Consider the following 22,974-nt stretch of genomic DNA (forward strand, 5'->3'; position numbering starts at 1 on the left):
AAGCTCCAACTTACGACTTCAAGCGCTCACCACGGACTGTAACTCTGAGTGAAATGACCCAACAACTATGGTGTTACAGATCTTGATGGCTGGAGGCATGCGAGCACTGTGCTCGAACTGCGTGAAAGTGACCTTTGCTTGGGAGTACCGTGCATGAACTTGTTAAGACATCGTGAACAGATGCGAGGAGGCAAGGGCATCGGAGAGATGAATTCAGGAATGCCCCGTGTGTGCATCATGAGCTTAGTCTCTCCCACCTCAGCAGCAACATGCGAGAGCCGGCTTTCTCGGTTCACACCGCAGAAAGGGGCATACAGACTTTACTTAGCATCTCTTCTTAAAAGGACACTAAAGTCAAATAACAATGTTAGTCAAAGTGAAAGCTCAATGTGTGATAACTAGAGGCCGGATTATAGGCAAATGCCTATTTCGTTTCTTGTGTTCTTATCGTGCCACTTTGACATATGAGCACGAATTAAAGGGCAAGGAGAGCTTTTATAATGTTTTTCTAGTGCCTATAAATGCCTATTTTGGACGTTGCTGCCTAAAGTCCTATAAGTGCCTGTTTTTAAAATCGATGCCTATATAAATGCTAATTAACCTTAAATTTTGCTTTCAAGTACCGCTGGAGTTTGGTATTCATGTTACCCAGCAAAATTTAGCTTTCGGAACACTGTGGGGTGCAAACTATACTTTATTTCACAAGTAACATTTAGCACTGTCAAGCCTACAAGGCCTTTTAGCCGAAAGGAAGGTGGATTAGCTTCTACACGTGTATTCATCCGTGCCACATCGTATGCTCAGCATCTCTCCGCGTCCGCTCGCATGCGTAGGGAGCAGGAGGTGCTTCTGTGCAGCAGCAGGACGATGAAGAATGAATGCGAAACCATGGAAGTAAAATGTAGATAACAAAAAATGATATCTATGTGGTTTTGTTTTATTGGTCATTTAAATGTGGTGCTTTACTAGGTTACTTAATTAGGAAATTTTACTTAGACAACGTGAAAGTGTTGCGTGCCCAGTGAAAAGCTTTATCGTATCACTAGAATTTTTTAATTGCTTTATTACAAGCTGCGAAAGCATGATCTGAGGAGGTGAGCTTGAAACCTTCGCCATTCACTCGATGTAGACTTCGCAAGCCCAATTCCTTCTCTGCCCTATTTGGTATCGGAGCCACTCGAAGCTGGAGCATCACACGACGCACATCAGCTTGTCATGGGCGCGTAAGCTACATTTGCATGACATGCCCATGTCAGCCCATGCACGCAAGCGGTGTTCTATCGTTTCAATGTTCTCTCTATTGTACTGATTATTTTTGTGGGATGGGTCCCTCTCTGCATGCACGTTTGGAGAGGCTGGTATAAACGTATCCTCACCACAATATATAGCGTCACACCGCTGCAACCCCTGTAAGGAACGACGCACCAAAACCATGGCAAGCGTTGTGAATGCTGGCATCTGTATGATGCGAGAACTGCGAGAACACCAGCGCAAATGAAATGGAAACACTTTAGTCTCGCATCTCTCTCAATACGAAGTTAAAAAAAACCCGAATAGATTTCGTCTGTGTTCTAACATTTTCGTCAACCTTCATACTTTCATTCAGTCAGTCATTTGCACAAATTACACACGTTGTATCGAATAGTTCTCGCAGTTTCATGTACCACTTCGACGTAATCAGGACCATTCTGTCACCTTCACCATGTTGGAGCGCACGCCCATGAGACGAAGGTCAAGCAGTGTTCAGTTTGGCATATCAACCCTTCATAGCAAGCGTAGCGCTGCAAATCTTGGTAGATGGGATCGTGATTGCATGCATTCCTCTTTGCTTCTCGAAGCTCTCAAACCTGTGTAACGACTCTTTAACGTGTTCAGAGACAAGAAAAATTGAGCCTGTGCGGTTAGACCAAGTCAATGCGATGCAAAAAAACCCTTCTGGCACTTTGAACTCTGGCTATTTGCACCTGTGTAGCCCTTCTCAGCTATGCCGAAAAGAGATAGACTCACAAGCATGTTTATTCGATGGTGGACACACGCTGAACTAGAAATGGAGAAACCGTATTGTGCGAACCCTGCGGAAAACGTGCATGTATGTAGTAAACCATTGCGCCTTTCTACCATCATAAGCTAAAATATTTTTTTTTGCTTTCATGTCATAGAGACAGATGCCACACATATTTATTCAAAAATTTGAATATTGTCAAAGTTTATTGTGCTTATATTTACGATTTTGGGAGCCTAGAACAGTGTTTTGCCTGTCTATTTTTGGTGCCCAAATCTGTTTTTTTTTTAGTGCCTATAAATCAGGCATCTAGTGAACATCTAAAATGCCAATAATATCAACAGCAGTGCCCTACTTACAGAGAAGTTTATGTGAATGCACGAAAACACATTCAGCATGAGTAGGACATTTACAAACGAACCCGGATGACATCAGACTTACCTCTTACGATTAATCACTAGTAATAGAACTAGCTGCACGAAATAAAGAACCTTCCATACATCAAGAGATCTAATAAAATGGTGCTTGTTCATTTCTGTTTGATTAATAAAAAAACTGCCGGATTTTACTATGGGGAATGCTGCGAGTGGTTCAAAAGTTAAATTTTTGCCTGGTTAAATTGGACAGGTCATGCCATCTAGCAGGGCCCAGTTGAACCAAGCACGCCTGTGATCTCAAAGGCCATGGTAGGAAATTGTTCAATGGCCGTTGTTGCTGCTGTGGCTCCTGCTACTTTCGTTCTGCTGCTACTAGTGTCGGCAACTGAGTAGGGAAGTAGGGGCAACATTGTGTATGGCAACAGAAAGGTTCCACTTGAGGCAGGTAATTTGAAGTGTGCTAACGTGATGCGGACCACTAAAAAGTGATTTTATTTCAAAGTAAGCACTTATTTGGCACAAAAGTAGCACTACTTTTTGGACTCCTATTTAAGCAATCAACATCGTCGACTTAATATTTGACTTGAGTGTCCCTTTAAGCTTGGAACATTGATAATGTTTTCGTGTCTGAGACAAGGTGAGTACAAAAGGTAAATCTCAAATTCAGCTGGCGGTTCAGTGTGCCCGCAGACAATGCACATAACCCTTTTTGTTACTGCAAAACTAATCTTTATAAAAAAAAAAAACTGATGTGACTGTGATGCACTGTACAGAGAATAAAATACTATCAGTGGCATTAGCATTAAATCAATCAATCAATCAATCATTTTATTTCCTTTAGATAAGGTGGAGTACAGGACTAAAAGCTCAAGAGCGTGACGAGGTCCTGACCCCGTTCACAAGTTGACAAAGCAGCAGGAATGGTAGTCAATCATGTACAACAAATATGAAATATACAGGTGTAACATCACAAAAAAGTAATACAAAAAGTTTATGAAAACAGTGCTAAGATAAAAAGAGAGTAGTTCAAATGTATGGTCATGAAGTGGCATGAACATGAAAAGCAATAATAAAAAGGAAAGAATGGGCATAAATTCTGAGAGAAGTATCATTGAGGATAATGTATCAGTTGGGCGAAGTGTTTAATCTGACAGTTTTGACAGTCATGTTAAATACATGACAACCTGATCTCAAGGTCCAGAACTGTTATTTCTTGAACTTTCGTGTGCATGCGTGTTACTCCAGCTGTGGTGATGGACTATTCTTGCATAACATAAATTGTTCTAGAGCGTCTGCTCGCATTTTCCAGTAATCTAACTGTTTGAACCAGATTGTAAGCATCAATGAAACGGTTCCTCGTTGGCAACTGTTGTCGTTTTCAGGCGTCGGGAACTTTGATAGTTTTGGTACGCATCAGTTGAATGGTGCAACATGGTTTTCTGACATGTTCTTTGTTTTCAACATCCCCAACGAAAGCTGCAAGAATTAATATTTCCCCCCGATTCTGTATTTGCGCCTCCAATACTCGTCACAGGCATGGTCACGAGGATTGACACGCGATCGCTTTCAGGGCTGTCCGTAGAGAAGCCGGACACTTGATAGAATTGAAACTGCAATTTTTCTTAGAACAAGGGGGGGAGAGGAGGAGGAGGGAATGGAGCAAAGCAAATGCTTATGATCGAGATGTAACAGATAATTTTCATCTCTACTCATCAGTCCGAAGTAGTGTAAAGTTCAAAAGATGCGTTCGAGGAATATCGACCCAGAAAACTTGCATGTTCTTTTTTTCCTTGCAACATGTAGCTAAAGGCCTGTTTATTACAGCTGGAAACCCCCCTTGCACACATTGGCTGTCGAGGTTATTTCAGTGGTTTCCAAACTGAAATTGATCGTGAATTTCTTTCCGATTCGTTAGGTATGCTTTCAGGACATCGAACATACGACAAATGGCGCTAGATTTGAGGCGCACGACTTGTCTCTCTGCAATGATACTGTTTTTCTGTTCATCGTGGAATCATGCAAAGGATTATGTCTAATGAATCCAAGTGCTGTGCACACACACGCACATGTTTGTATCAATGCTGAAGTCATCTGTTTCTTGCCACAAGTTTTTGAGCTTTCCACAAACACTTGGCATGCAAGGAAAAGACACCTTTTCCCTAGTGTCTTTAAATAGCACCTCGGTAAGCAGCACCTGAACGGTATTGTCACAAGAATGCACAGGCTCAACTGTACAATTCTTCAACTTGGTCTGCATTCAGAAAGCAGTTACTGGTACAGAGTAACATTAAAACATTCTGCTCAAGCAGCCCACATGTGCAGTCTCGGCAGAATCAAACCAGAGGGCCAAAGAAGTGTGGCCTCGAAACAACGGTGGTGCTGCGGTGCTGCAGCTTTCTGCACCATGTGAACATCCTCCATAGAGTGATGGTGAAGTTTTATGACGAGAAAGAGTATTGAATGACATCGGTATTATCAGTCCTCGCTTTGTCCAGTGCTGCTTACGAGGTAAAAGCAGTTGCACAGTGGGAAGTGGTGCTGCCTTGGTGGCTGCCAATAGACCATGTGAAGCTACGGCACGTGCTCACTAAACCGCTGCGGTCAAACACACACTGTGCTCGTGCACAGTGTTTGCAACATGTGTTGTCACTTGTGGTACGATTTCACATTCACCGCAGATATAAAAACTCTAATTACAAATGTTTCATGGCTTTTTGCACAGTACCACCTCATGATTAGACAGCCAGATGGGTCTACTTTTCGTTGCATTAAAGAAAACAGCTGCTATGAGAACAAGTTTTCGGCCCCTTCCAGTTGGCCAGTGCCGCTCATAGCCGTGACAGTCATCCTAACTAGCACTCCGATATGCTGACTCCCCTGTTCCCAATAAGGTGGACAATCATCATTCTAGCTTGACCGGTATAGCGATAAGAATAAGCCCTAGAATCTTTTTTTTTTTTTTCAAGTGTGGAGCACTTGAGGGGCTCGGTCTGTCGTTCATTCATACATCCCACAATCGCGCTCGCTAAAATAGGGCTAGCAATTCTCCAAGCCAGGTTAAAATGAACGAACAAGGTATAATGAACTAAAATAGTCTAGAAGTAATTACACTAACTAAAATCGGTGAAAATGTTTCGAAAGCGTGTGATGTACTCCAGTGGCGTGCGGGAGGGGGTGCCACTGCAACGACAAGTGTAAAGTCTGTAAAAATAACCAAAGTAGCACTATTTGTGTTCATCATGGAATATTTTACAGCGCAATGGGTAAAATACGGACAGAGAAGAAACAAAGCGCTGATGTCCGTATCTCTTCTCTGTCCGTATCTAACCCGTTGCGCTGAAAAATATTCCATGATGAACATCCACCACTCTATCTCTATTGGTGTCAGTTTACTGGCAAGCAAGTGGCGTGTTGGGAGCTTCCTGTCCGGGCCTTTAGCTGTTGCTGCTGTTGAAACGACAAAAGCACTCCACCGGCAGGGGCAATGGAAACGCCATCTGCGCCTTTTTTTGACGATTTTATTTATAAAACTTCAGAATGGTACGCATAAAAAACTGTTCCTCATTTACTTTTAGGCATTAAAAGGTGTTGTATCGGCGGAAGTGCCGCACAGAGCACACAGGGCACAACGCTAAAGCGCCGGCTGACACGAGGTATGCAGCAGCCGGTAGCCAAGCAGGAACTGTTTTATGTACACAAGCATGCTATTAAATACATATGTACAACGCCCTCTAAGGGCTGGTGGTTCACCTTTGTCTCGCATTGCTTGCACCCACATATCTACGCTAACAGCATCATTAGGCTGACACTTTTCAGGAGCAGCAATGGGAAACTGCCACTTGATGTTATGCAGACTTACGCGCTCTGCCAAATGTGCTGATCTTAGCTTGCTAGCAGCAGATGTTCTTATATTTTTCAATACGGTTTTCATGGGCACACCGTGCTCGAGGTGCTCCGCTATGTTGGCCTTTTCTTCGTCAGTCATCCTCAAGTGCTAAATTTCTGCTTTATGGCCGTAGTGCTTCTTTTTGTACCTAACATTTATGCAGATATCTTGAGCTGCTGGACTCTGAGTGTTTTCCTGCTTTGTCACAGTGAGAAATGAAAGACATATCTTACCAAACTTGCAGGTACCCTGACTTTTCTCTCGACATTTACCGTGACCATCTTTTGGTCTAGACACTTCTGATCTATTAAAGTAGTAGTGGGTGCTTGTTTGCCCACTGGCTAGCTTTTTGGGAGCCGTGCGACGTGCAAAGCAACAGTTCTCGTTGGCCTCTTCCTGAGCTTTCCATTAACTGAATTCACAATTCTAAGATGAACTGGCGCTCTTTGGCCGTGAAATTGCCCTTGCGCCACAAAACATCAAACATAATCATCATTCACTGAATTGTGTAATGCAAATAAGACGGTTTCGGTTCTAAAAGTGGAACCAAAACCCAGACACCACAAAAGGCATGAATAGTGCGTGCGTGTTGAAAATTAAAAAGTGACACACTTTAGGTTGCAATGCAAACCAGAAAAACAGTCGCGCCGCGCTGCTCGTGAAAGGCACGGGGATATTTTGATCTTAATTACAGAAAGATTGCCAAATTCTGTCAACAGATGTTGTGTAGTCTTGAGCTACAGAAGTGCAGGGTCGTTAGCTTTATACTTTTACTTACGTCAGTGAAGGTTTCGTGCAGTTCGATGTATATATCAGCCAGCGCTGGACAGCTTCTATGCTCCGGGCATCTGCATTGGGGCTATGCGTATTACGTACCTTGTTTGCACATGAATGCTTATACATGCATACTTTTCACTGCTGTACATGCTAAAGCATTACTTACGAGGCCTTCATTTTATGTAAACATTGACTGAGTCACGAATAAATAATTTATCGCAGCAAGTTTGTGCAATAAGTGTGGTTATTTTGCTGTGCCTGTATGTGGCATCACTAACTTACTAAAGTAGGTATGCAAGATAATTGTGAGCTTCTAGTGAGTAGTTTGCTACAATGTGCTACTGTATGAAAACGAGAGAAATTGAGAGTGGGCTGCTGTAGCGATCTAGGGACAGCCATAACGCAGAAGCAGACAGCGACGGTGTCGTCTGCTATGAAGAACGTTGGCCTTGTGCCTTTGAAAGCTGTTTCGTTTTATGTGCAGTCATAAGTTATACAGTCAATATTTTCTTAGTTGTTATTTGCTAGAAAAAGCTCTTTGACAGTAAAAGATAATAAAAACTTCTTCAGTTATAAGTAAAATAGTAGTTTTCATCCCATCTTTTTACAACTGTCTCCAGAATACAGATGGTGCTATCGTTGTGTCCAATTTTCATCCCAATTAGCTCTATGAGGATGTCACTCCCTTGGTACGGGCACGTCCTCTCCCAGGTACTTTGTAGAATGCAAATGAAGTTAGTTTGGCTGTGAAGTTCATGAAGGTGGCTATTGGCCAAAAAAAAAAAGGTCTGTGCAATTTGCCTGCTTGAGCATTCGAGGGTGTAATAAAGAGTATGAAAAATAGCAATAAATATGGCAAGTAGCGAATTTTCATCATGTCCATTAGTATAAAATTGTATGTTACATAATATGTTGATGCGTGAAAGTGTCCCATTTTGAAGCAAGCATCATCTTGTTCGTTTGTATCTAGTTTATTTTTTTACTTAATTGGTGTGCAGTGCGTGACTGACTGTGCTTGAGTCTGTTCGTACGGCGATTCTGTATGCATTAGTAAACCCGCTTGATGTGCCACTGATTGCAACAGACACAGGTAAAACACCAAAAAGCTGTTTTTACGACAGTGGGGAAAATTGGTAGTTTCCTGCAGGACACCCCCACAGGCCCTGCTGCAACTGTTAGGAGATGAGGTGAAGAGATGAAGCTAGCACGAATTTTTATTTTTCCTGGACTTTAGCCAAGTGAGGAAATCTCATTTTGGCTCTCATCTCATTTGTGCGACAAGAAATGGCATATTAAGGATATAGCTCATTTGACTTTTTCTTTTTCGGGCTAGACACCCAGTCTAGTGTGGTGAAATCTGAAAATGAGCACGATTGCTTTTCTCATACCGATCATCTGCTGCTTATTTGGCAACAGTTATATGGGACTGTGGTTACTTCTAAAATGTGGCGCTGAGTTTTTCTGGTTTGCTTCGATTTATGCCATAAATACTGCTAGTATTTTAAAGTGTAGCTCATTTCACAGCACATTTTTGACAACCTGCCACTGTTTGCTTTATGAGATTTTCATTTGTGGTCTGTTAAATATATCTCCTAATAAGTAATATTTGTGAGATGCTTCGACAGTGCTCTCAACTCCAATCAATGTACGGCAAATATAATATCTGCTCTTGATACACCAATAGCTGCTCTAAACTAGCACTGTTTTATTCTCCTAAAACACTTATGGCTACTCCAAGACAGTATTTTTCTTGCTTCAAAGTATGCTCCAAAAAGTATAGTCACTTCCATTAATTGAGCTGCATTAAAACTGTAAGCGTAGATCAACCTAGATGCGGCTAGTGCTCAAAATTTTTCAGACAGATGTAAACATCTCCGGCTCCTCAATAAATTGCAACTTCTGACACTACAGTTCCTCCATGATTGTGTGTGCCTTGAGAATCCTTGATTGCAGTGTTTGTACATAAATACAGAACTTGCTTGAAATTGTCACTTCTAGAATTTGTGATGAGAACTTGCAGTTGGCACATGGTTTTTTTTTTTTTTTTTTAGAGATTGGGCTATGTTTCAGTGCAGTGCATTGTGTCTTTAGATGCTTGGATAGAAATCAACATTTCTGAGAGTGAGCTCTGTTTCAGTGCAGTGCATTGTGTCTTTAGATGCTTGGATAGAAATCAACATTTCTGAGAGTGAGCTCACTGTGCCCGCATACTGCAAATGTTGTGCAGGTTTGGGGCGTTTGAAGCCCTGAAGAAGCGCAGCGTCGATTCGCGGGGCAACCTCTCTCCGCAAATGCGGCTGCTGTGCGGACTGGGTGCGGGCGTTTCGGAGGCCATCCTGGCTGTCACGCCGATGGAGACTGTCAAAGTCAAGTTCATCAATGATCAGGCCTCCCCCAACCCTAAGTACAAGGGATTCTTCCACGGCGTGCGCGAGATTGTCCGCACTGAGGGTAAGTCTTCTCACTAAACAGCGATAGTTGCGAATGTGGCTTCATTTGTCATATGTCTTAATATTGTTAAACCGGTGACCGTTGTGCTGTTATCTTCGGGGTGGCTATAAAATTGTTTGCTCAGTGAAAGCTTGGTATTCGGCACTCATTACTCCTTCACAATTTTAAGCTTGAGATTTTTTTGCCTAAAAATGTTTGGTTTCGAAATTTTGAAATTGATCTGTTTTCTTTAGAAGCATGTTAAGATTAACAAAAAAATTTTTAAATGGCCGTGCCACACAAATCAAGCGTGTTGGTTTCATCACTTCTTCTCAAGCTGTCAAATGCACCGATGTTCCTGTGGCAGTGACAGCACGAAAAACAAATCTGCTGTAATTTTATTTTTACAAAGAAACCACACAGTTTTTAGACTAGAGCGGCACACAGTGGCTGTTGTTAGCGAGTGCAAGTGACGCTTTGTTGACATGGGTTCCACAATTATCCTGGGAGCGCTTGCTACGGATTGCATTAAAAAAGAGGCAGGAGACAACCGTGGCAAAACAAACACACTTTATAAAATGTACGGACGACGCAAATACACAAAATTTGCATTAGAGCACTGAAAATATACTAACAGTATACCGTACTATGTACATACCAGTCTACAATGGACTGAAAACAGAACTAATGACAATCTGCGCTACAGCCAACTCTAGGCGAAGCCAGTAGCTATCCAAAAGGGCGTTTCAGTACCATAGAGTTTCATGCAATAATACCTAGAGAGAAATCTGGCACTGAAATCGTGTACCCTCATGGGAATTATGGGAAGTACAGGTTTTGGATAGGATTGCCTTAGCTAGCGAACTGTCTACAAATCTTTTTCTACAATATCAGTTGCATTCTTCGCGCAGTGTGGGTAGTGGGATGTGGTGCAAAGCACTGAAGCAGCGCCTTCCACTAGGTCTGAGATTTGCTGCGGCTTTGGAGCTTTACAAGATGCATTTGACAGTTTAAACGAAGTGTCTTCCACTCACCGCTGCGCATGGATGTAGGTTCTAATGCCAGTGTAGAATATTAGATCGAGTTTACATGTTTTCGTAAGTTCTCGCCAAAACTCGTTTAAATATACTGCAAAACGACTGCGAAGATAAGTAGGCGCACCGTTGCGCTCCTCTGACTCTACTTCACAACAAAACGAGAGGTGCGTTAGGGGCAGACCACTTGGACAGACGCACCTGGCATCGCAGCAGACGAAACGTTAAGTGTTTCTCACTTAACACTGTACCGTTATTTCTATAAATTGATTATGCGAATTTTGAGGGCAAAACATAAATGTTTCTTTTCAATTGTAGTAAAAAATATTTTATCATATCTTGATGCCAAATCTGGAATGCAATAGCAGAGCAATGCATACTATGGTCGTTAAATTTGTCCATGTTTCAGTTCTACCTCATGGTCACAAAAACATTTTGCGGCAAGATTACAAAAGAATGAAGCAAGTTTTATTTAGGTATAAGTTTACACCACTTTTTTCTACACTCTCCAAACAAACATCCCAAATCTCTGTCACTGAAGAGGCCACTTCCCAGGCCTCTTCGCTGACAGAGACGGGTACCGCACAATAAACACACTTTATACATAAAACGGACGAAGCAAATGCACAGAATTAGCGTTAAAGCACTCAAAATTCACTAACACTATATGCACACACTGTTGTATCACGATCATACAGCTATGATCGCACCCTATTGTTCAATAGAGGCTTGCGCGTGGCGTTTGATGGGAGCCCACGAACACACGACCATATTAGTCAGATGCTGATAAACAAAGAGTGCGAGGCCTTCTGTCATTTTATTCTTTTTAGTTTTTTCTTTAAATACAATGTTGTTAGCCGAATGGCCTGTTCCAATACTCTTATAGAGTTAAGTTGTTTCGAAAAATACCGCTGGATGGCCTCACTTGACATTATCACATCATCTCCTCCTTCAAAACAAGTTCTTAGTTAATGATGTCGGATTACCGTAATTACTCGAATCTAACGCGTGCCTTTTTTCCGGTTAAGCGAGTTCATAAATCGCATGCGCGTTAGAATCGAGTACGAAATAAAAAATGAATACGGTCATTCTATTGCCATCGGCATTTCCAAAATGGCCGCCCCCAACGTGCGTCGGCATGGCGCGTCGGCCATTTCTGCCTATGTGTTTCCCATGTGCGGCACTTCGTACGTGTGCTGAGGAGTTCGTCATCTTGTAGTGCATTAGCATCGACGGTATGGAAGGGCCGACTACAAAAACTCGAGCGCACCACGATGCCGCTTTTAAAAGAAGTCATTGCGTGTGCAGAAACGGGGGGAAATCTGGCCGCATCGCGGTCGTTCGGAGTTCCCGAAACGTGCGTGCGGGACTGGCGTAAACAAAAGCAGAAGATTATCGACAGCAAAGCTTCACGCAAAGGCTTCAGTGGACCACAGCAGGGTCGGTTTCCGCAAATGAACGACAGAACTGCTCCAAGTGTGGGCTATGCAATTAGCCTTAGAAAAAGGTCTAATGCGGAGCCAGTTTAAAGCGAGCAGGTGCTGGCTAACTAACTTTATGAAGAGGAAAGGCTTTTCCCTCCGAAGGTGAACGGGCATATGCGAAAAGTTTTGTGGAGGAGTACGATGAAAAGCTTCACAGTTTTCAAAGGTTCGTCCTAAACTTGCGGCACAACAACGGCTACCTGCTTGGGGAAATCGAGAATGCCGATCAGATGCCTCTTTACTTCGAAATGCCTGGCTCCACAACCGTCGAGAAGAAGGGCGCGAAGCAAGTTCGCGTGCTGGCATCGGTCCACGGTAAAACTACAGTGACGGCAATGCTCTGTTACACGTCAGATGGGCACAAGCTTCCCCCGTACCTCATATATAAATGGAAGATGCTCCCGAAAGGAGTCGTTTTTTCGAGTGGTGTGATCGTGTGAACCAGCGAGAAAAATGGGTGCACGTTTCAATCGATGTCTTACTTTTTTTTTTCCGTCATGGAAATAGGGTGCACGTTATAATCGAGGGGGCTGTAGAATCGAGTAAATATGGTAACAATCTTACATTCTAAACCACAAACTCGTCTGAAAACGTATCATTCACATGCAAAAAGTAGAGAGATCTTTATAAAATGACAACAAAACAAAAGAAAACAACACAACAAACATAGTAATTCACGGCACAACATTACTACAAGACGTTTACTAGTCCTTGTCTATCTTGGATGCTGGCACTTGTGTACCTAATGTCCAGTTCCAGCTTTCGAATTCGTCTGTTCCCTGCTACTGCCAGGTGATGAAGGTGTCTGGTTATCTGCCCATTTCTCATTGCAAAAGTTTGCAGTGGTAGAGGGCATATCTTCAGACGTTGGTACACCCACCTCCGACAGAGTAATATTGTGCGATATATTTGTGACCTGATCAGAGAGGGGGCATCAGACTGTTCTTCTGTGAGTGGAGCTGAAATAGCGAGCTAGTTCGGCCTACAAATAATCAGTGTGTGGAAGGCATTTATCATTTCCTGAATGCGGTGGTATTCCCCCCCAATTTTAAAAGGTTCCAAGTCTGGCCATCACTAAACAGAAATTAGTTTTGGCCTCTGTTTTGCATGACTTGAAAAGGTCCTAAGAACTTGCTTGTACCTGTGTGGTAAGATTGAACTTTAATAAAATCCCCAACTTTCACTGAGGGGTGCTTGGCCCCTCTACAATTATCGACATAAGCTTTAATCTGTTGATGTTTACTCTCTATTCTGTTGCGAGTTTGCGATCCCAGGAATGAATTGTTCTGATTAAACTTCGTTATGTGCTTTATTATTATTTACATTCCGCGGCAAATTTGATTTTAACAGTCTGTTTCACTGATTTGCCCTTCAGCGGTGCTTCCTTCAATGCTCTGATAAACCGTTCTATTAAGTCATTGGATTGCGGATAATAATTCGACGACTTCCAATGCTGAATCCCTTTTTCCTTCAGAGCATCGTCATAAGGTCTAGAAATGAATTGAGGACCATCCCCAGTAACAATTTGACTTGGAAATCCCTCTGTGCTGAAAAGAGATTTAAGAAAATTCATGACGTTGTGCAAAGTCGTGGAGGAAGTAAAACACACTTTGGCCGACAAGAATAACAATACATGACAGTTATTGTAGGTTGGGCTTGGTGTGACACTTAAGGGCCCGACTATAGCCATGGCTAACTTTTGCCAGGGCTGATCTAGCCAAGGAACGGGTTGTTAAGGGGCAAAGACTGGTTTCACTGACCTATCTGCTGATTTACATATGAGAGAATTTTTCACACATTCCTCAATTTGCCTATCGAGATGAGGCCACCAGTATTTCTCTCTCTCTTAGAAGTTCCTTTGTGCGAACTATGCCAAGATGAAATTTATGCGCCAAATGCAAGAAAGTTGATTGAAGCACTTTGCAAATTATTATGCAATCTGCTTGCATTAAAAGACCATCTACCAGTGACAGTTCCTCTTTAATGTAAACAAAAAATGGAATCTGGTCAGCTGGTAACACCTCTTTATGTGACTAGCCTTTACTAAGTTGCTGAATTACTTTAGTCAACCAAGGTCAATGGCTGTTGCAGCCTGTACGGTTGCCTTGTCAACTGCCGAAGTTACTAGAGAAACGATTTCTTCTCCTTCCACAGTACTGGTGTTATGTTCATTGTTGGGCAGTCTAGAGAAAGCGTCTGCAACATCATTTTACGTTCCTCTGCAGTACTCTATTTTAAAGTTACATAGTGTTACGGGGATCACAAATACACGGTAGAGAGAAAGGAGTGTATTTGCAATATTTCCAGGTAGGTGTGGCACCTCAGGGTAGCTAGGATCTCGCGCGCCGAATCCGCTTCTTCTTCATCGATGTGTCTACGACGGGGCGGAGCCATGCCCACTGCCTCGTAATATCACCTCCGGCAGACGAAGCGCCGTCACGGTGCCGCTAAGTCAATCAGGACTGGCAGTGTAGTAGCGTTTTAGCGCGACACATGGACAACATGAGTATGTGTTGTGGCAGAAGATGAAGGTGGTTCAATGGGAGTGATGAAATTGTCGACGTCAGTGACGTTGCGAAAAACTCTGTAGGGCCGGGTGTATCGTGGAAGGAGGTTCTCGCACAAGCCTTCACGTCGATGCGGCGTTCAAAGTAGGACGAGAGAGTCAGCAGGATAGTCATCGTCGCGGTGGCAGTAATTGTAGTGGACTTTTTGTGAGGCCTGAGAAGCAGTGAGCCTAGTGTGCGCGATTTGGCGAGCGACGCGGGCTCGACAAGCAACGTCTTGAGCATACACCGTTGGTTCGGTAGTATCAGAAGGAAGGAGTGCGTCGGATGGCAAGGCAGAGTTGCGGCCGTAGAGAAGAAGGAACGGAGAATAGCCGGCGGTGTCATGCCTTGATGAATTGTACTCAAACGTAACGTAGGGGAGCATTGCGTCCCAGTCAGGGTGATCAGCAGAGACGTACATGGACAACATGTCTGTAAGAATTCGGTTGAGGCGCTCTGTGAGACCGTTGGTCTGGGGATGGTAGGCAGTGGTAAGGTGATGTTCGGTAGAGCAGCTACGAAGGATTTCGTCGATAACTTTTGCGAGCAAGCAGCGACCACGATCCGTCAGGAGCTGGCACGGAGCCCCATGCCGCAGAATGACGTCATTCAGTAGAAAGTCTGCAACGTCTGTAACGCAGCTACTTGGCAAGGCACGAGTTAGAGCATATCTGGTCGCATAGTCTGTTGCGACAGCGATCCATTTGTTGCCTGACACGGACGTTGGGAAAGGTCCGAGCAAGTCGAGGCCGACGTGGAAAAATGGTTTCGGGGGAATGTCGATAGGTTGGAGCAGGCCAGCCGTACGGAGAGTAGGACGTTTGCGATGCTGGCAGCGCTCGCAAGCAACGACATAGCGGAACACAAATTTATACAGGCCAGGTTAAAAGAACCGTTGCCGCACGTGGTGATAGGTGCGTGAAAAACCTAGGTGTCTTGTCATCGGAGCGTCATGCAGATGTTGAAGAATGGTGGTACGCAGGTGTCGGGGGATAACTAACAAAAGGTCCGGGCCATCAGGCTTCATGTTGCAGTGGTACAGAATTTCGTTGCGGAGGACATATTGACGGAGGAAAGGGTTGGAATGTCTTGAAGATACTCGCTCAATGACTGTCTTGAGGGTTGCGTCCCAGCGCTGCTCCGTGCCGATGTCGCGCAAATCGGATATGGCGAGCACACAAGAATCGCTCTCATGAACGGCGAGGCTAGCAGGATCCACCGTATAACGCGAGAGACAATCGGCATCTTGGTGTAACCTGCCAGACTTATAAGTTACGTCGAAGTTATACTCCCGGAGACGTAGAGCCCAGCGACTTAGGCGACCAGTTGCGTCCTTGAGCGACGACAACCAACACAGAGCGTGGTGGTCCGTAATAACTGTAAACTCCCGGCCATACAAGTAGGGTCGAAATTTAGCTACAGCCTAGACCAACGCAAGACACTCGTGCTGCATTATCGAATAGTTTCGCTCAGATGTGGAGAGCAGGCGGCTGGCCTACGCAATAACACGCGTTTGGCCCCCCTGGTGTTGAGCGAGGACGGCGCCGGTGCCGTGAGCACTGGCGTCTGTGCGAACTTCAGTCGTCGCGAACTTCAGTCGTCGCGAACTTCAGTCGTCGCGGACGGGTCTAAGTGAGCCAATATTGGTGGTGAAGTGAGCAGCTGGATCAGCGTGGAAAACGCAGGTGCTTGGTCTTGGCCCCATGCGAAGGGCGCATTCTTTTTGAGGAGATCAGTGAGTGGTCGTGCAATTGTAGCGAAATTGCGTATAAAACGTCGGAAGTACGAGCATAAGTCTACAAAACAACGAACATCTTTGGTAGTAGAAGGAAGAGGAAAGTTCATGACAGCACTAATCTTGTCAGGGTCCGGTTGGACGCCAGCAGCACTTACACGATGACCAAGGACCGTGATTTCTCGTCGGCCAAAATTGCACTTTTTCGAGTTCAGCTGGAGTCCCGCTCGACGAAAAACGGCTAGAATGGTCGACAGGCGAGTTAGGTGGCTTTCAAATGTTGGAGAAAAAGCAATCACATCGTCGAGGTAGCAAAGGTAGATGGACCATTTATAACCATGGAGGAGACAGTCCATCATGCGTTCGAACGTTGCCGGGGCGTTGCACATCCCAAAAGGCATAACCTTGAACTGATAAAGGCCGTCTGGTGTGACAAAGGCAGTTTTTTCGCGATCTAAGTCGTCGACAGAAATTTGCCAATAGCCCGAACGCAGATCTATAGATGAGAAGTATCGCACGCCATGAAGGCAGTCAAAGGCGTCGTCGATTCGTGGCAGCGGATATACGTCTTTGCGGGTTATCTTGTTCAAGGCACGGTAGTCAACGCAAAACCCCCAACTGCCATCCTTATTTTTGACTAAAACAACAGGTGACGCCCATGGACTTGAAGAGGCCTCTATGACTCCTTTAGCGAGCATCTTCTCGACTTCTCGTTGTATGACCTGGCGTTCGGACTGGGAAACACAATATGGTCGCCGTCTAACAGGACTAGCATCGCCGGTATGTATTTGATGATTCACGACGAAGGCTTGACCTATAGGGCGGTCATCGCTGTCGAAAATATCTCGGTAGGTGGTCAGAACGTGGTGGAGTTGCGCAGCTTGACAGGGCAGAAGATCAGGGGCAATCATCATCGTGATTTCATCGGTAGGTGCGTTTGCTCGGCTGGCTGCAATAAGGGACAAGCAGTCTTCAGGGTCTAATGCCCTGATGTTACACGCATCAAGTGGGGAAACATGGCCTAACGAAATGCCTTGCGGGAGAACTTGGGTCGAACTGCTAAAGTTGAGAAGTGGAAGCTGAATGTAGTTGTCCACGATAGTCATGATGGTATGCGGCACAGCAACACTTTGCGCCAAGATCACATCTACTAATGGAGACACTATGTAGTCACCGTCGGGAAGGGCTGGTGATATCGTTAAGGCCGCAAACGTGGTGGCTTGCGGTGACAGCCAAACATAATCAACAGCGCACAATCGTTGTGATGGTGAGGACAGCACAGCCCCAAGTCGAGGCAGTTCAAGTTGGAGAACGCCGGTTGCACAGTTCATGAGAGCGGCACGAGTGGACAAGAAATCCAATCCAAGAATCAGGTCATTGGGGCACTGCTCAATAACTGCAAAGAGAACAGATGTGGGGTGATCGGCGATTGTGATGCATGCTGTGCACAAGTTATCCTAGACATATTACACTCTTGTGCTACAAAGCACAAGTTCACAACGGCGTATCATCCTCAAACCAGCGGGCTCACGAAGCGGCTAAATAGAACCATCACGGACATGCTCACCATGTACGTTTCTTCCGACTATCGTGACTGGGACTTTGCCCCCGCATTTGTAACATTTGCCTATAATACGTCCTAGCATGACACTGCAGGTTTCCTGCCATTTTTTCTTGTGTACGGACGAGAACCTACGTTGCATTTTGACACGCTTCTTCCTGCCGTTAGCCACACGTTAGAATATGCCCGTGATGTGATCTCTAGAGCTCTAGAAGCACGTGAAATTGCTCGCCTGCATCTGAACGATTTGCAGGAACGACAACGCCTGTTCTACAACGCGTGCCATCGTGATGTCCACTTCAGTCAAGGTGATACAGTGCTTCTCTAAATGCCGTCACGGCGAGTTGGCCTGTGCGAAAAGCTGACTTTGCCGTACTCGAGTTCGTACCGTGTGGTGCGCCAAGTCACCAACGTAACATATGAAATTGAACCTCTTAACGCCACCGGCGCACGATCGTGTTCTGGCGTTGTTCACGTCACTTGGCTGAAGCGATATTACTCGGACCAACCAAGCACCGAGACGGTGCCTTCGCCACCGGGGGTGATGCTACGGGGTGCCCCAAATGAACATTATAGGAAAGAGGACGATGTTTAGGGCGAGCTCGTGCAGACTTGGCTCCATATTGTACGCCTGCCTGTTTACCTAAAGCATAGGTATTTTTTAGACGCCTTCTCCCCGTAACAATATTAGTTTGTAGTTTCTGTATGGCGTCCAGGCTGAGCAGCAAAGAACCTTTCCCTTCGACGTAAAATTTCACTGTGGCCTGAGTACCACTGTCTCCAATTTTTGCTTTGAAGGTGCAGAGACTAGGAATAAACTTTCCAGAATAGTCCAGTAGAGCCAGCGCTGAAGGAGACAAGGTGCAAAAACTTGCAAAATATTTCTGAAAACTGGTGTTATGTATGAGGGACACAGCGGCACGAGTGTTCACCAGAAGAGGAAGCCTATTTCCTTTAAATGTTATGTGGACGACAAGTTCCTTCTCGCATAGTGGCAATCCTGGGCTAAGAATATGTGGTGAATTCAAGATGACATTTTCTTCAACCGTGGAGGTTGCGGCTTCCGACGCTCCAACTGCTGCGGAGGATTGTTGACAACAAACAACTACAAAGTGTCCAAATTTCCCATATTTGCGATGCTGTTAATGGCGGGCTAGGCAGTTTCTTGCATTTGCTTTGTGGTTCATGGAGCCACTATGGTAGCAAAACGATTGGCGACCATTATCTTAGGTGCTTCTTGCGCCCTCATGTGCGGCACGAATGCCTTGGCCTGAGCTGGCTGCTGCCTAGTTGCATCGAACGCTGGCTTGCTCATGGACAGGCGTGCGAAATGCAGATGTGGCTTGAAAGACGCACTGCTGGTCTAACGTCTGGTTTTGCATTGCAGATTTGGCGATTCTTTGGACTGGTGCTCTATCATAAACTGCGCTCTGTATTGCTTCCATAGCTTTGCCGATTTCTTCAGCCTTGACCAACGTCAGTGTTTGGCCGCCATTAAAGAAGCGCTCGCGCAACGCTCAGTTTGAGACTCCTTCAATGAGTTGACCACGTATGCATTCGTTGAATGTCCAACCAAATTTGCAAGTCAAAGAGAGCTTTTTCAGTTCAGAGACATACTGTGTGAAAGGTTCACCTGGCAGTTGAAGCCTCCTGCAGAACTGATGTTTTTCAACAATGAAATTATTGAAGAGCAGGTGAAGCCATTCAGTAACTTCGTCTACTCATTTGCTACTTCTGTGCGACACACAGATGTCAAAGCCAGTTCAGTAAAGAATGCGTTCGTAGCGACGCTGACTGCTGTTGCTTGTTTCACTTTGTTGTTGAAGTATAGTCCCTCCGCTCTGAGCAACATCAGGAAAAGAGCCGCTTTTCGTTCTGCTGACCAGTTGCTGCCTCTAACCAACACAAAGCACGCCTTGAAAAACTTCAGTCATCGTTTCCGCGGCACTTGAGTGGTATAGTAGAACCCCATTAATTCGGACCTCATGGGACCGGAGAGAATGTCCGAATTAACCGAGGGTACTCGGGAATTATCGCGAGTACGAACAAAAAATCTGAAAAATGTCTCCTACAGCATCAGACTTTTATTTTTTTAAAAAGTCGGTGTTGCGGTTTGCTTCACGGACGCCATGTGCGACGAAGTCACAATTTTGGAAGTCCCTGCAGGTTGCTTAGTCCGCGCACACTGTCTGAGGAAAGCATGCATGTGTCCTCCAAAACGGCCAACACATGCGCAGCCTTGGTCATAGTGTAGCCTTGGTCACGCTCGTCAGCATCACTTACGTCCTCATCAGCCAATTTCCCTTCGCCATCCAAGACTTCGGCGACGTTCTCGCTGTCGATTTGCCCAGGGGCACATCAGCTTGCATGATGCTCACATAGCGGCCGTCTTGCTCTTCGCCGGTTTCCTCATCAGCCACCACCCCCAGATCAGCAACGTTGTGCAGGAAGCCGCTATGCCTAAAGCAGTTTGTGACTACCGCAGGCGGTGTGTTGTTCCACACGTATGTCAGCATGTGGAATGCGCTTAGCAGGCTTATTTCGTACTGCTTGCCTGACTTCATGCAGAGCAACATCCGCTCGAGTACCTGCCGTCGATAGTGGCTTTTCATGAACTGTACGATTCCCTGGTCTATCGGCTGCAGGGAAGCCGTTTTGTTCGGAGGCAGGAATAGCAATTCAATGTTCTCGAGCCCAGACACGTGCATACTACAGTTGTCTAGCACGAGCAACACCTTCAGAGTCTTGGCACCAAAGCGGCGGTCGAGCTGACGCAGCCGGGCATGAAAGAGTTCGGCGGCAGTCATCCAAGCATTTCTGTTGAACTGGTAGTCGACAGGCAGCTGCTTAATATTCTAAAAACATCTTGGCTTCGCAGCCTTCTCGGTCACCAGCAGCGGGAGCCGCTCTGTGCCGGTCATGTTAGCAGCTAGAAGAACTGTCATGGGCTGTTTACTTCAATTTCCACCGACGCACGGTTTCCCCTTAAACACTGTTGTCTTGTCAGGCAGAGCCTTATAGAACAGCGCTGTCTCATCAGCGTTGAAAACTTTGCACGGCTCGTACGCAGAAAGGTGCGCAGATAGTTCAGACTGCCAGTCCTGCACAACACTTTCGTCAGCCGCATCTCTTTCACCACACACGCTGCGAAACACCAGCCCGTGTTGCTTCTTGAAGAGGTCGAACTAGCCTTTCGACGCATTGAAGGAGTCAATGTTCATGGTCACCACGAACTTCTCTTCTTGTGCGCAGATAAGGGGGCCGCTCAAGGGCAAACGTGCATCGCGCCAAACGGTAATCCAGCGCAACAGCGCGTCTTCTAGCTTGAGATGCGCTGCCGTTCAAAGCCTCTTTCTTTGGTCGCCAAACATGTCCCCGTCATACGCTTGCGTAATCTGCTCTTCGTTCTTCACGTAAGTGCTCAGCGTGCTTTTCTTCACATTTTCATCACTTCTTTTCGAGATGCTCCCGCTTGCAACGCCTTCAATATTTTCATCTTCGCAGCCAAATCTTTTGCTTCATACTTCGTCCTCTTTGCTGCGGGAGTTGGGGCAGTTGGAGCCGCAAAAGACAAAGTGGCAGCCATCCTGGCATCACTTGCGTGGTGTTCACCTGCACGCGCATAAAGTAGACAACACACACACAAAAAAAAAAACGCACAGTAATAAAAATGAAATAAAAACCAGCGAACTCTCTAAAAAATGGCAAACAGTAAGACTGCAGATGGCACTGATCATGTTCAGATAAATCATTTCAAGCACGCTAGAGGTGAGCGATTCAACTCAATCATCACGCAAATGTATCCGACGCACAAGAAAAAAGGAAAGGTAAATACGTAGGTCGCCCGTTGCTGATGACAGTAGCGATGCACTGCCTTCCATTTTGGTTGTTTAAACCACCATGTGGTTTCTTTTTGTTTCTTTTTGGGTGCCTCCGAGATATACTACCCGTGGACGAAGTTCTGAATCTCAGAGGCTGCAATCCAATCCCAAAGTTTTTTAGGTGCACCCTCGATTTGGCCGGCAGAATCCGCTGCTGCTTCCCCGTCGTGACTCGACCGCGGTCGGGCGTTCGAATTAACAGAAGCGCGGCCGAATTTGTCCGAAATAATGAGACCTTTCAGTTATAGAACAACGTACGCTTTAGATGAGACCAGACGCCGTGACCGAATTAACTGAAATTCGGAATCAACGGGGGTGGAATTAACAAGATTTTACTGAGGTACAGATAGGAACGGTGCCGCAGCTGCGACGGACATTCTTTCAAAAGATTCGCAAGTGGTGCACACAGTAAACTGCTTTCAAGGTGTAAATTAACATAACTGAAGCGCTGTACTCACAAGCTTTCTCGCATCGCCTTTTTGTTGTATATCGCTATCATATAGCTATGATTGCACCCCGCTGTCCAATCAAGGCTCACACATGGCGCTCGACGGGAGCCCGTGAACACATGACCACATCAGTCAGATGCCTATGAAGTCTTCTTAGTCTTGTTCGTTTTTTCCAAATACAATGTTGTTACCCAAATGGCCTGTTCCGCTACTCTTAAAGATATAGTTACCAGACATTTTTAAGATTACCACTAAATGGCCTCACTTGACATCATCACGCACTAGTCTAAAACAGACTGAAAGCCGAACTAACGACAAGCTGCGTTCGAGCCAGCTCTAGTTCTAGCCGGTAGCTTTCTTAGATGGCGTTTCAGTACCGAAAGGTTCTTACAGTTTGTCGCATTGCCACATTGACTCGGTGCCCTCGCCGTGTTGACGGTTCGACGATTCTGTCGTTAGCGTCTTTCTCAACCTCCTACGGTTCCCGTCAGTCGGTCCTGCCGAACGAGCCGCTCGACCTCATTTCCGGGATGGTTCTGGTATTCGTTGTTGTCTGCAGCTCAGTTGGGTTACACCTAACTCGTCAATAGCATCTTGACTGTGGTGTGGGCTGCTTCCCTACTGGCTTGAAGCGGAAGAGCTGTAGTCCACACAAACACTGCTGTAACAGGCTGTGGCAAGTCGGGGCAGCCTCACTCGTGTCTTCAAAGATCGATGGCCACTTCCCGGGCCTTTTCGCTGACAGCCTCAGAACCGGGCGGCTCGACTGCTTCCGTCATGGTAGCAACACTGACCTTCCTTGCCTTCAC

The 22,974-nt window shown here is 45.4% G+C and overlaps 1 protein-coding gene across 3 annotated transcripts in view; it reads left to right on the forward strand.

Moving 5' to 3' along the window:
* The window catches only part of sea (mitochondrial citrate transporter scheggia), a 138,060-nt gene that overhangs the window by 37,368 nt on the left and 77,718 nt on the right, over positions 1 to 22,974 (forward strand). For all 3 annotated transcript variants that reach the window (XR_012893967.1, XM_075887753.1, XM_037419026.2), the window contains exon 4: positions 9,270 to 9,493. Coding sequence is in view for 2 of the 3 variants with exons in the window: in XM_075887753.1 (XP_075743868.1) it covers positions 9,270 to 9,493 (224 nt within the window). In the remaining variant the exon portion in view is untranslated. The remainder of the gene's footprint in view (positions 1 to 9,269; positions 9,494 to 22,974) is intronic.

Source organism: Rhipicephalus microplus, chromosome 3, assembly GCF_043290135.1.
Source record: "Rhipicephalus microplus isolate Deutch F79 chromosome 3, USDA_Rmic, whole genome shotgun sequence".
Taxonomy (NCBI): Eukaryota; Metazoa; Arthropoda; class Arachnida; order Ixodida; family Ixodidae; genus Rhipicephalus; species Rhipicephalus microplus.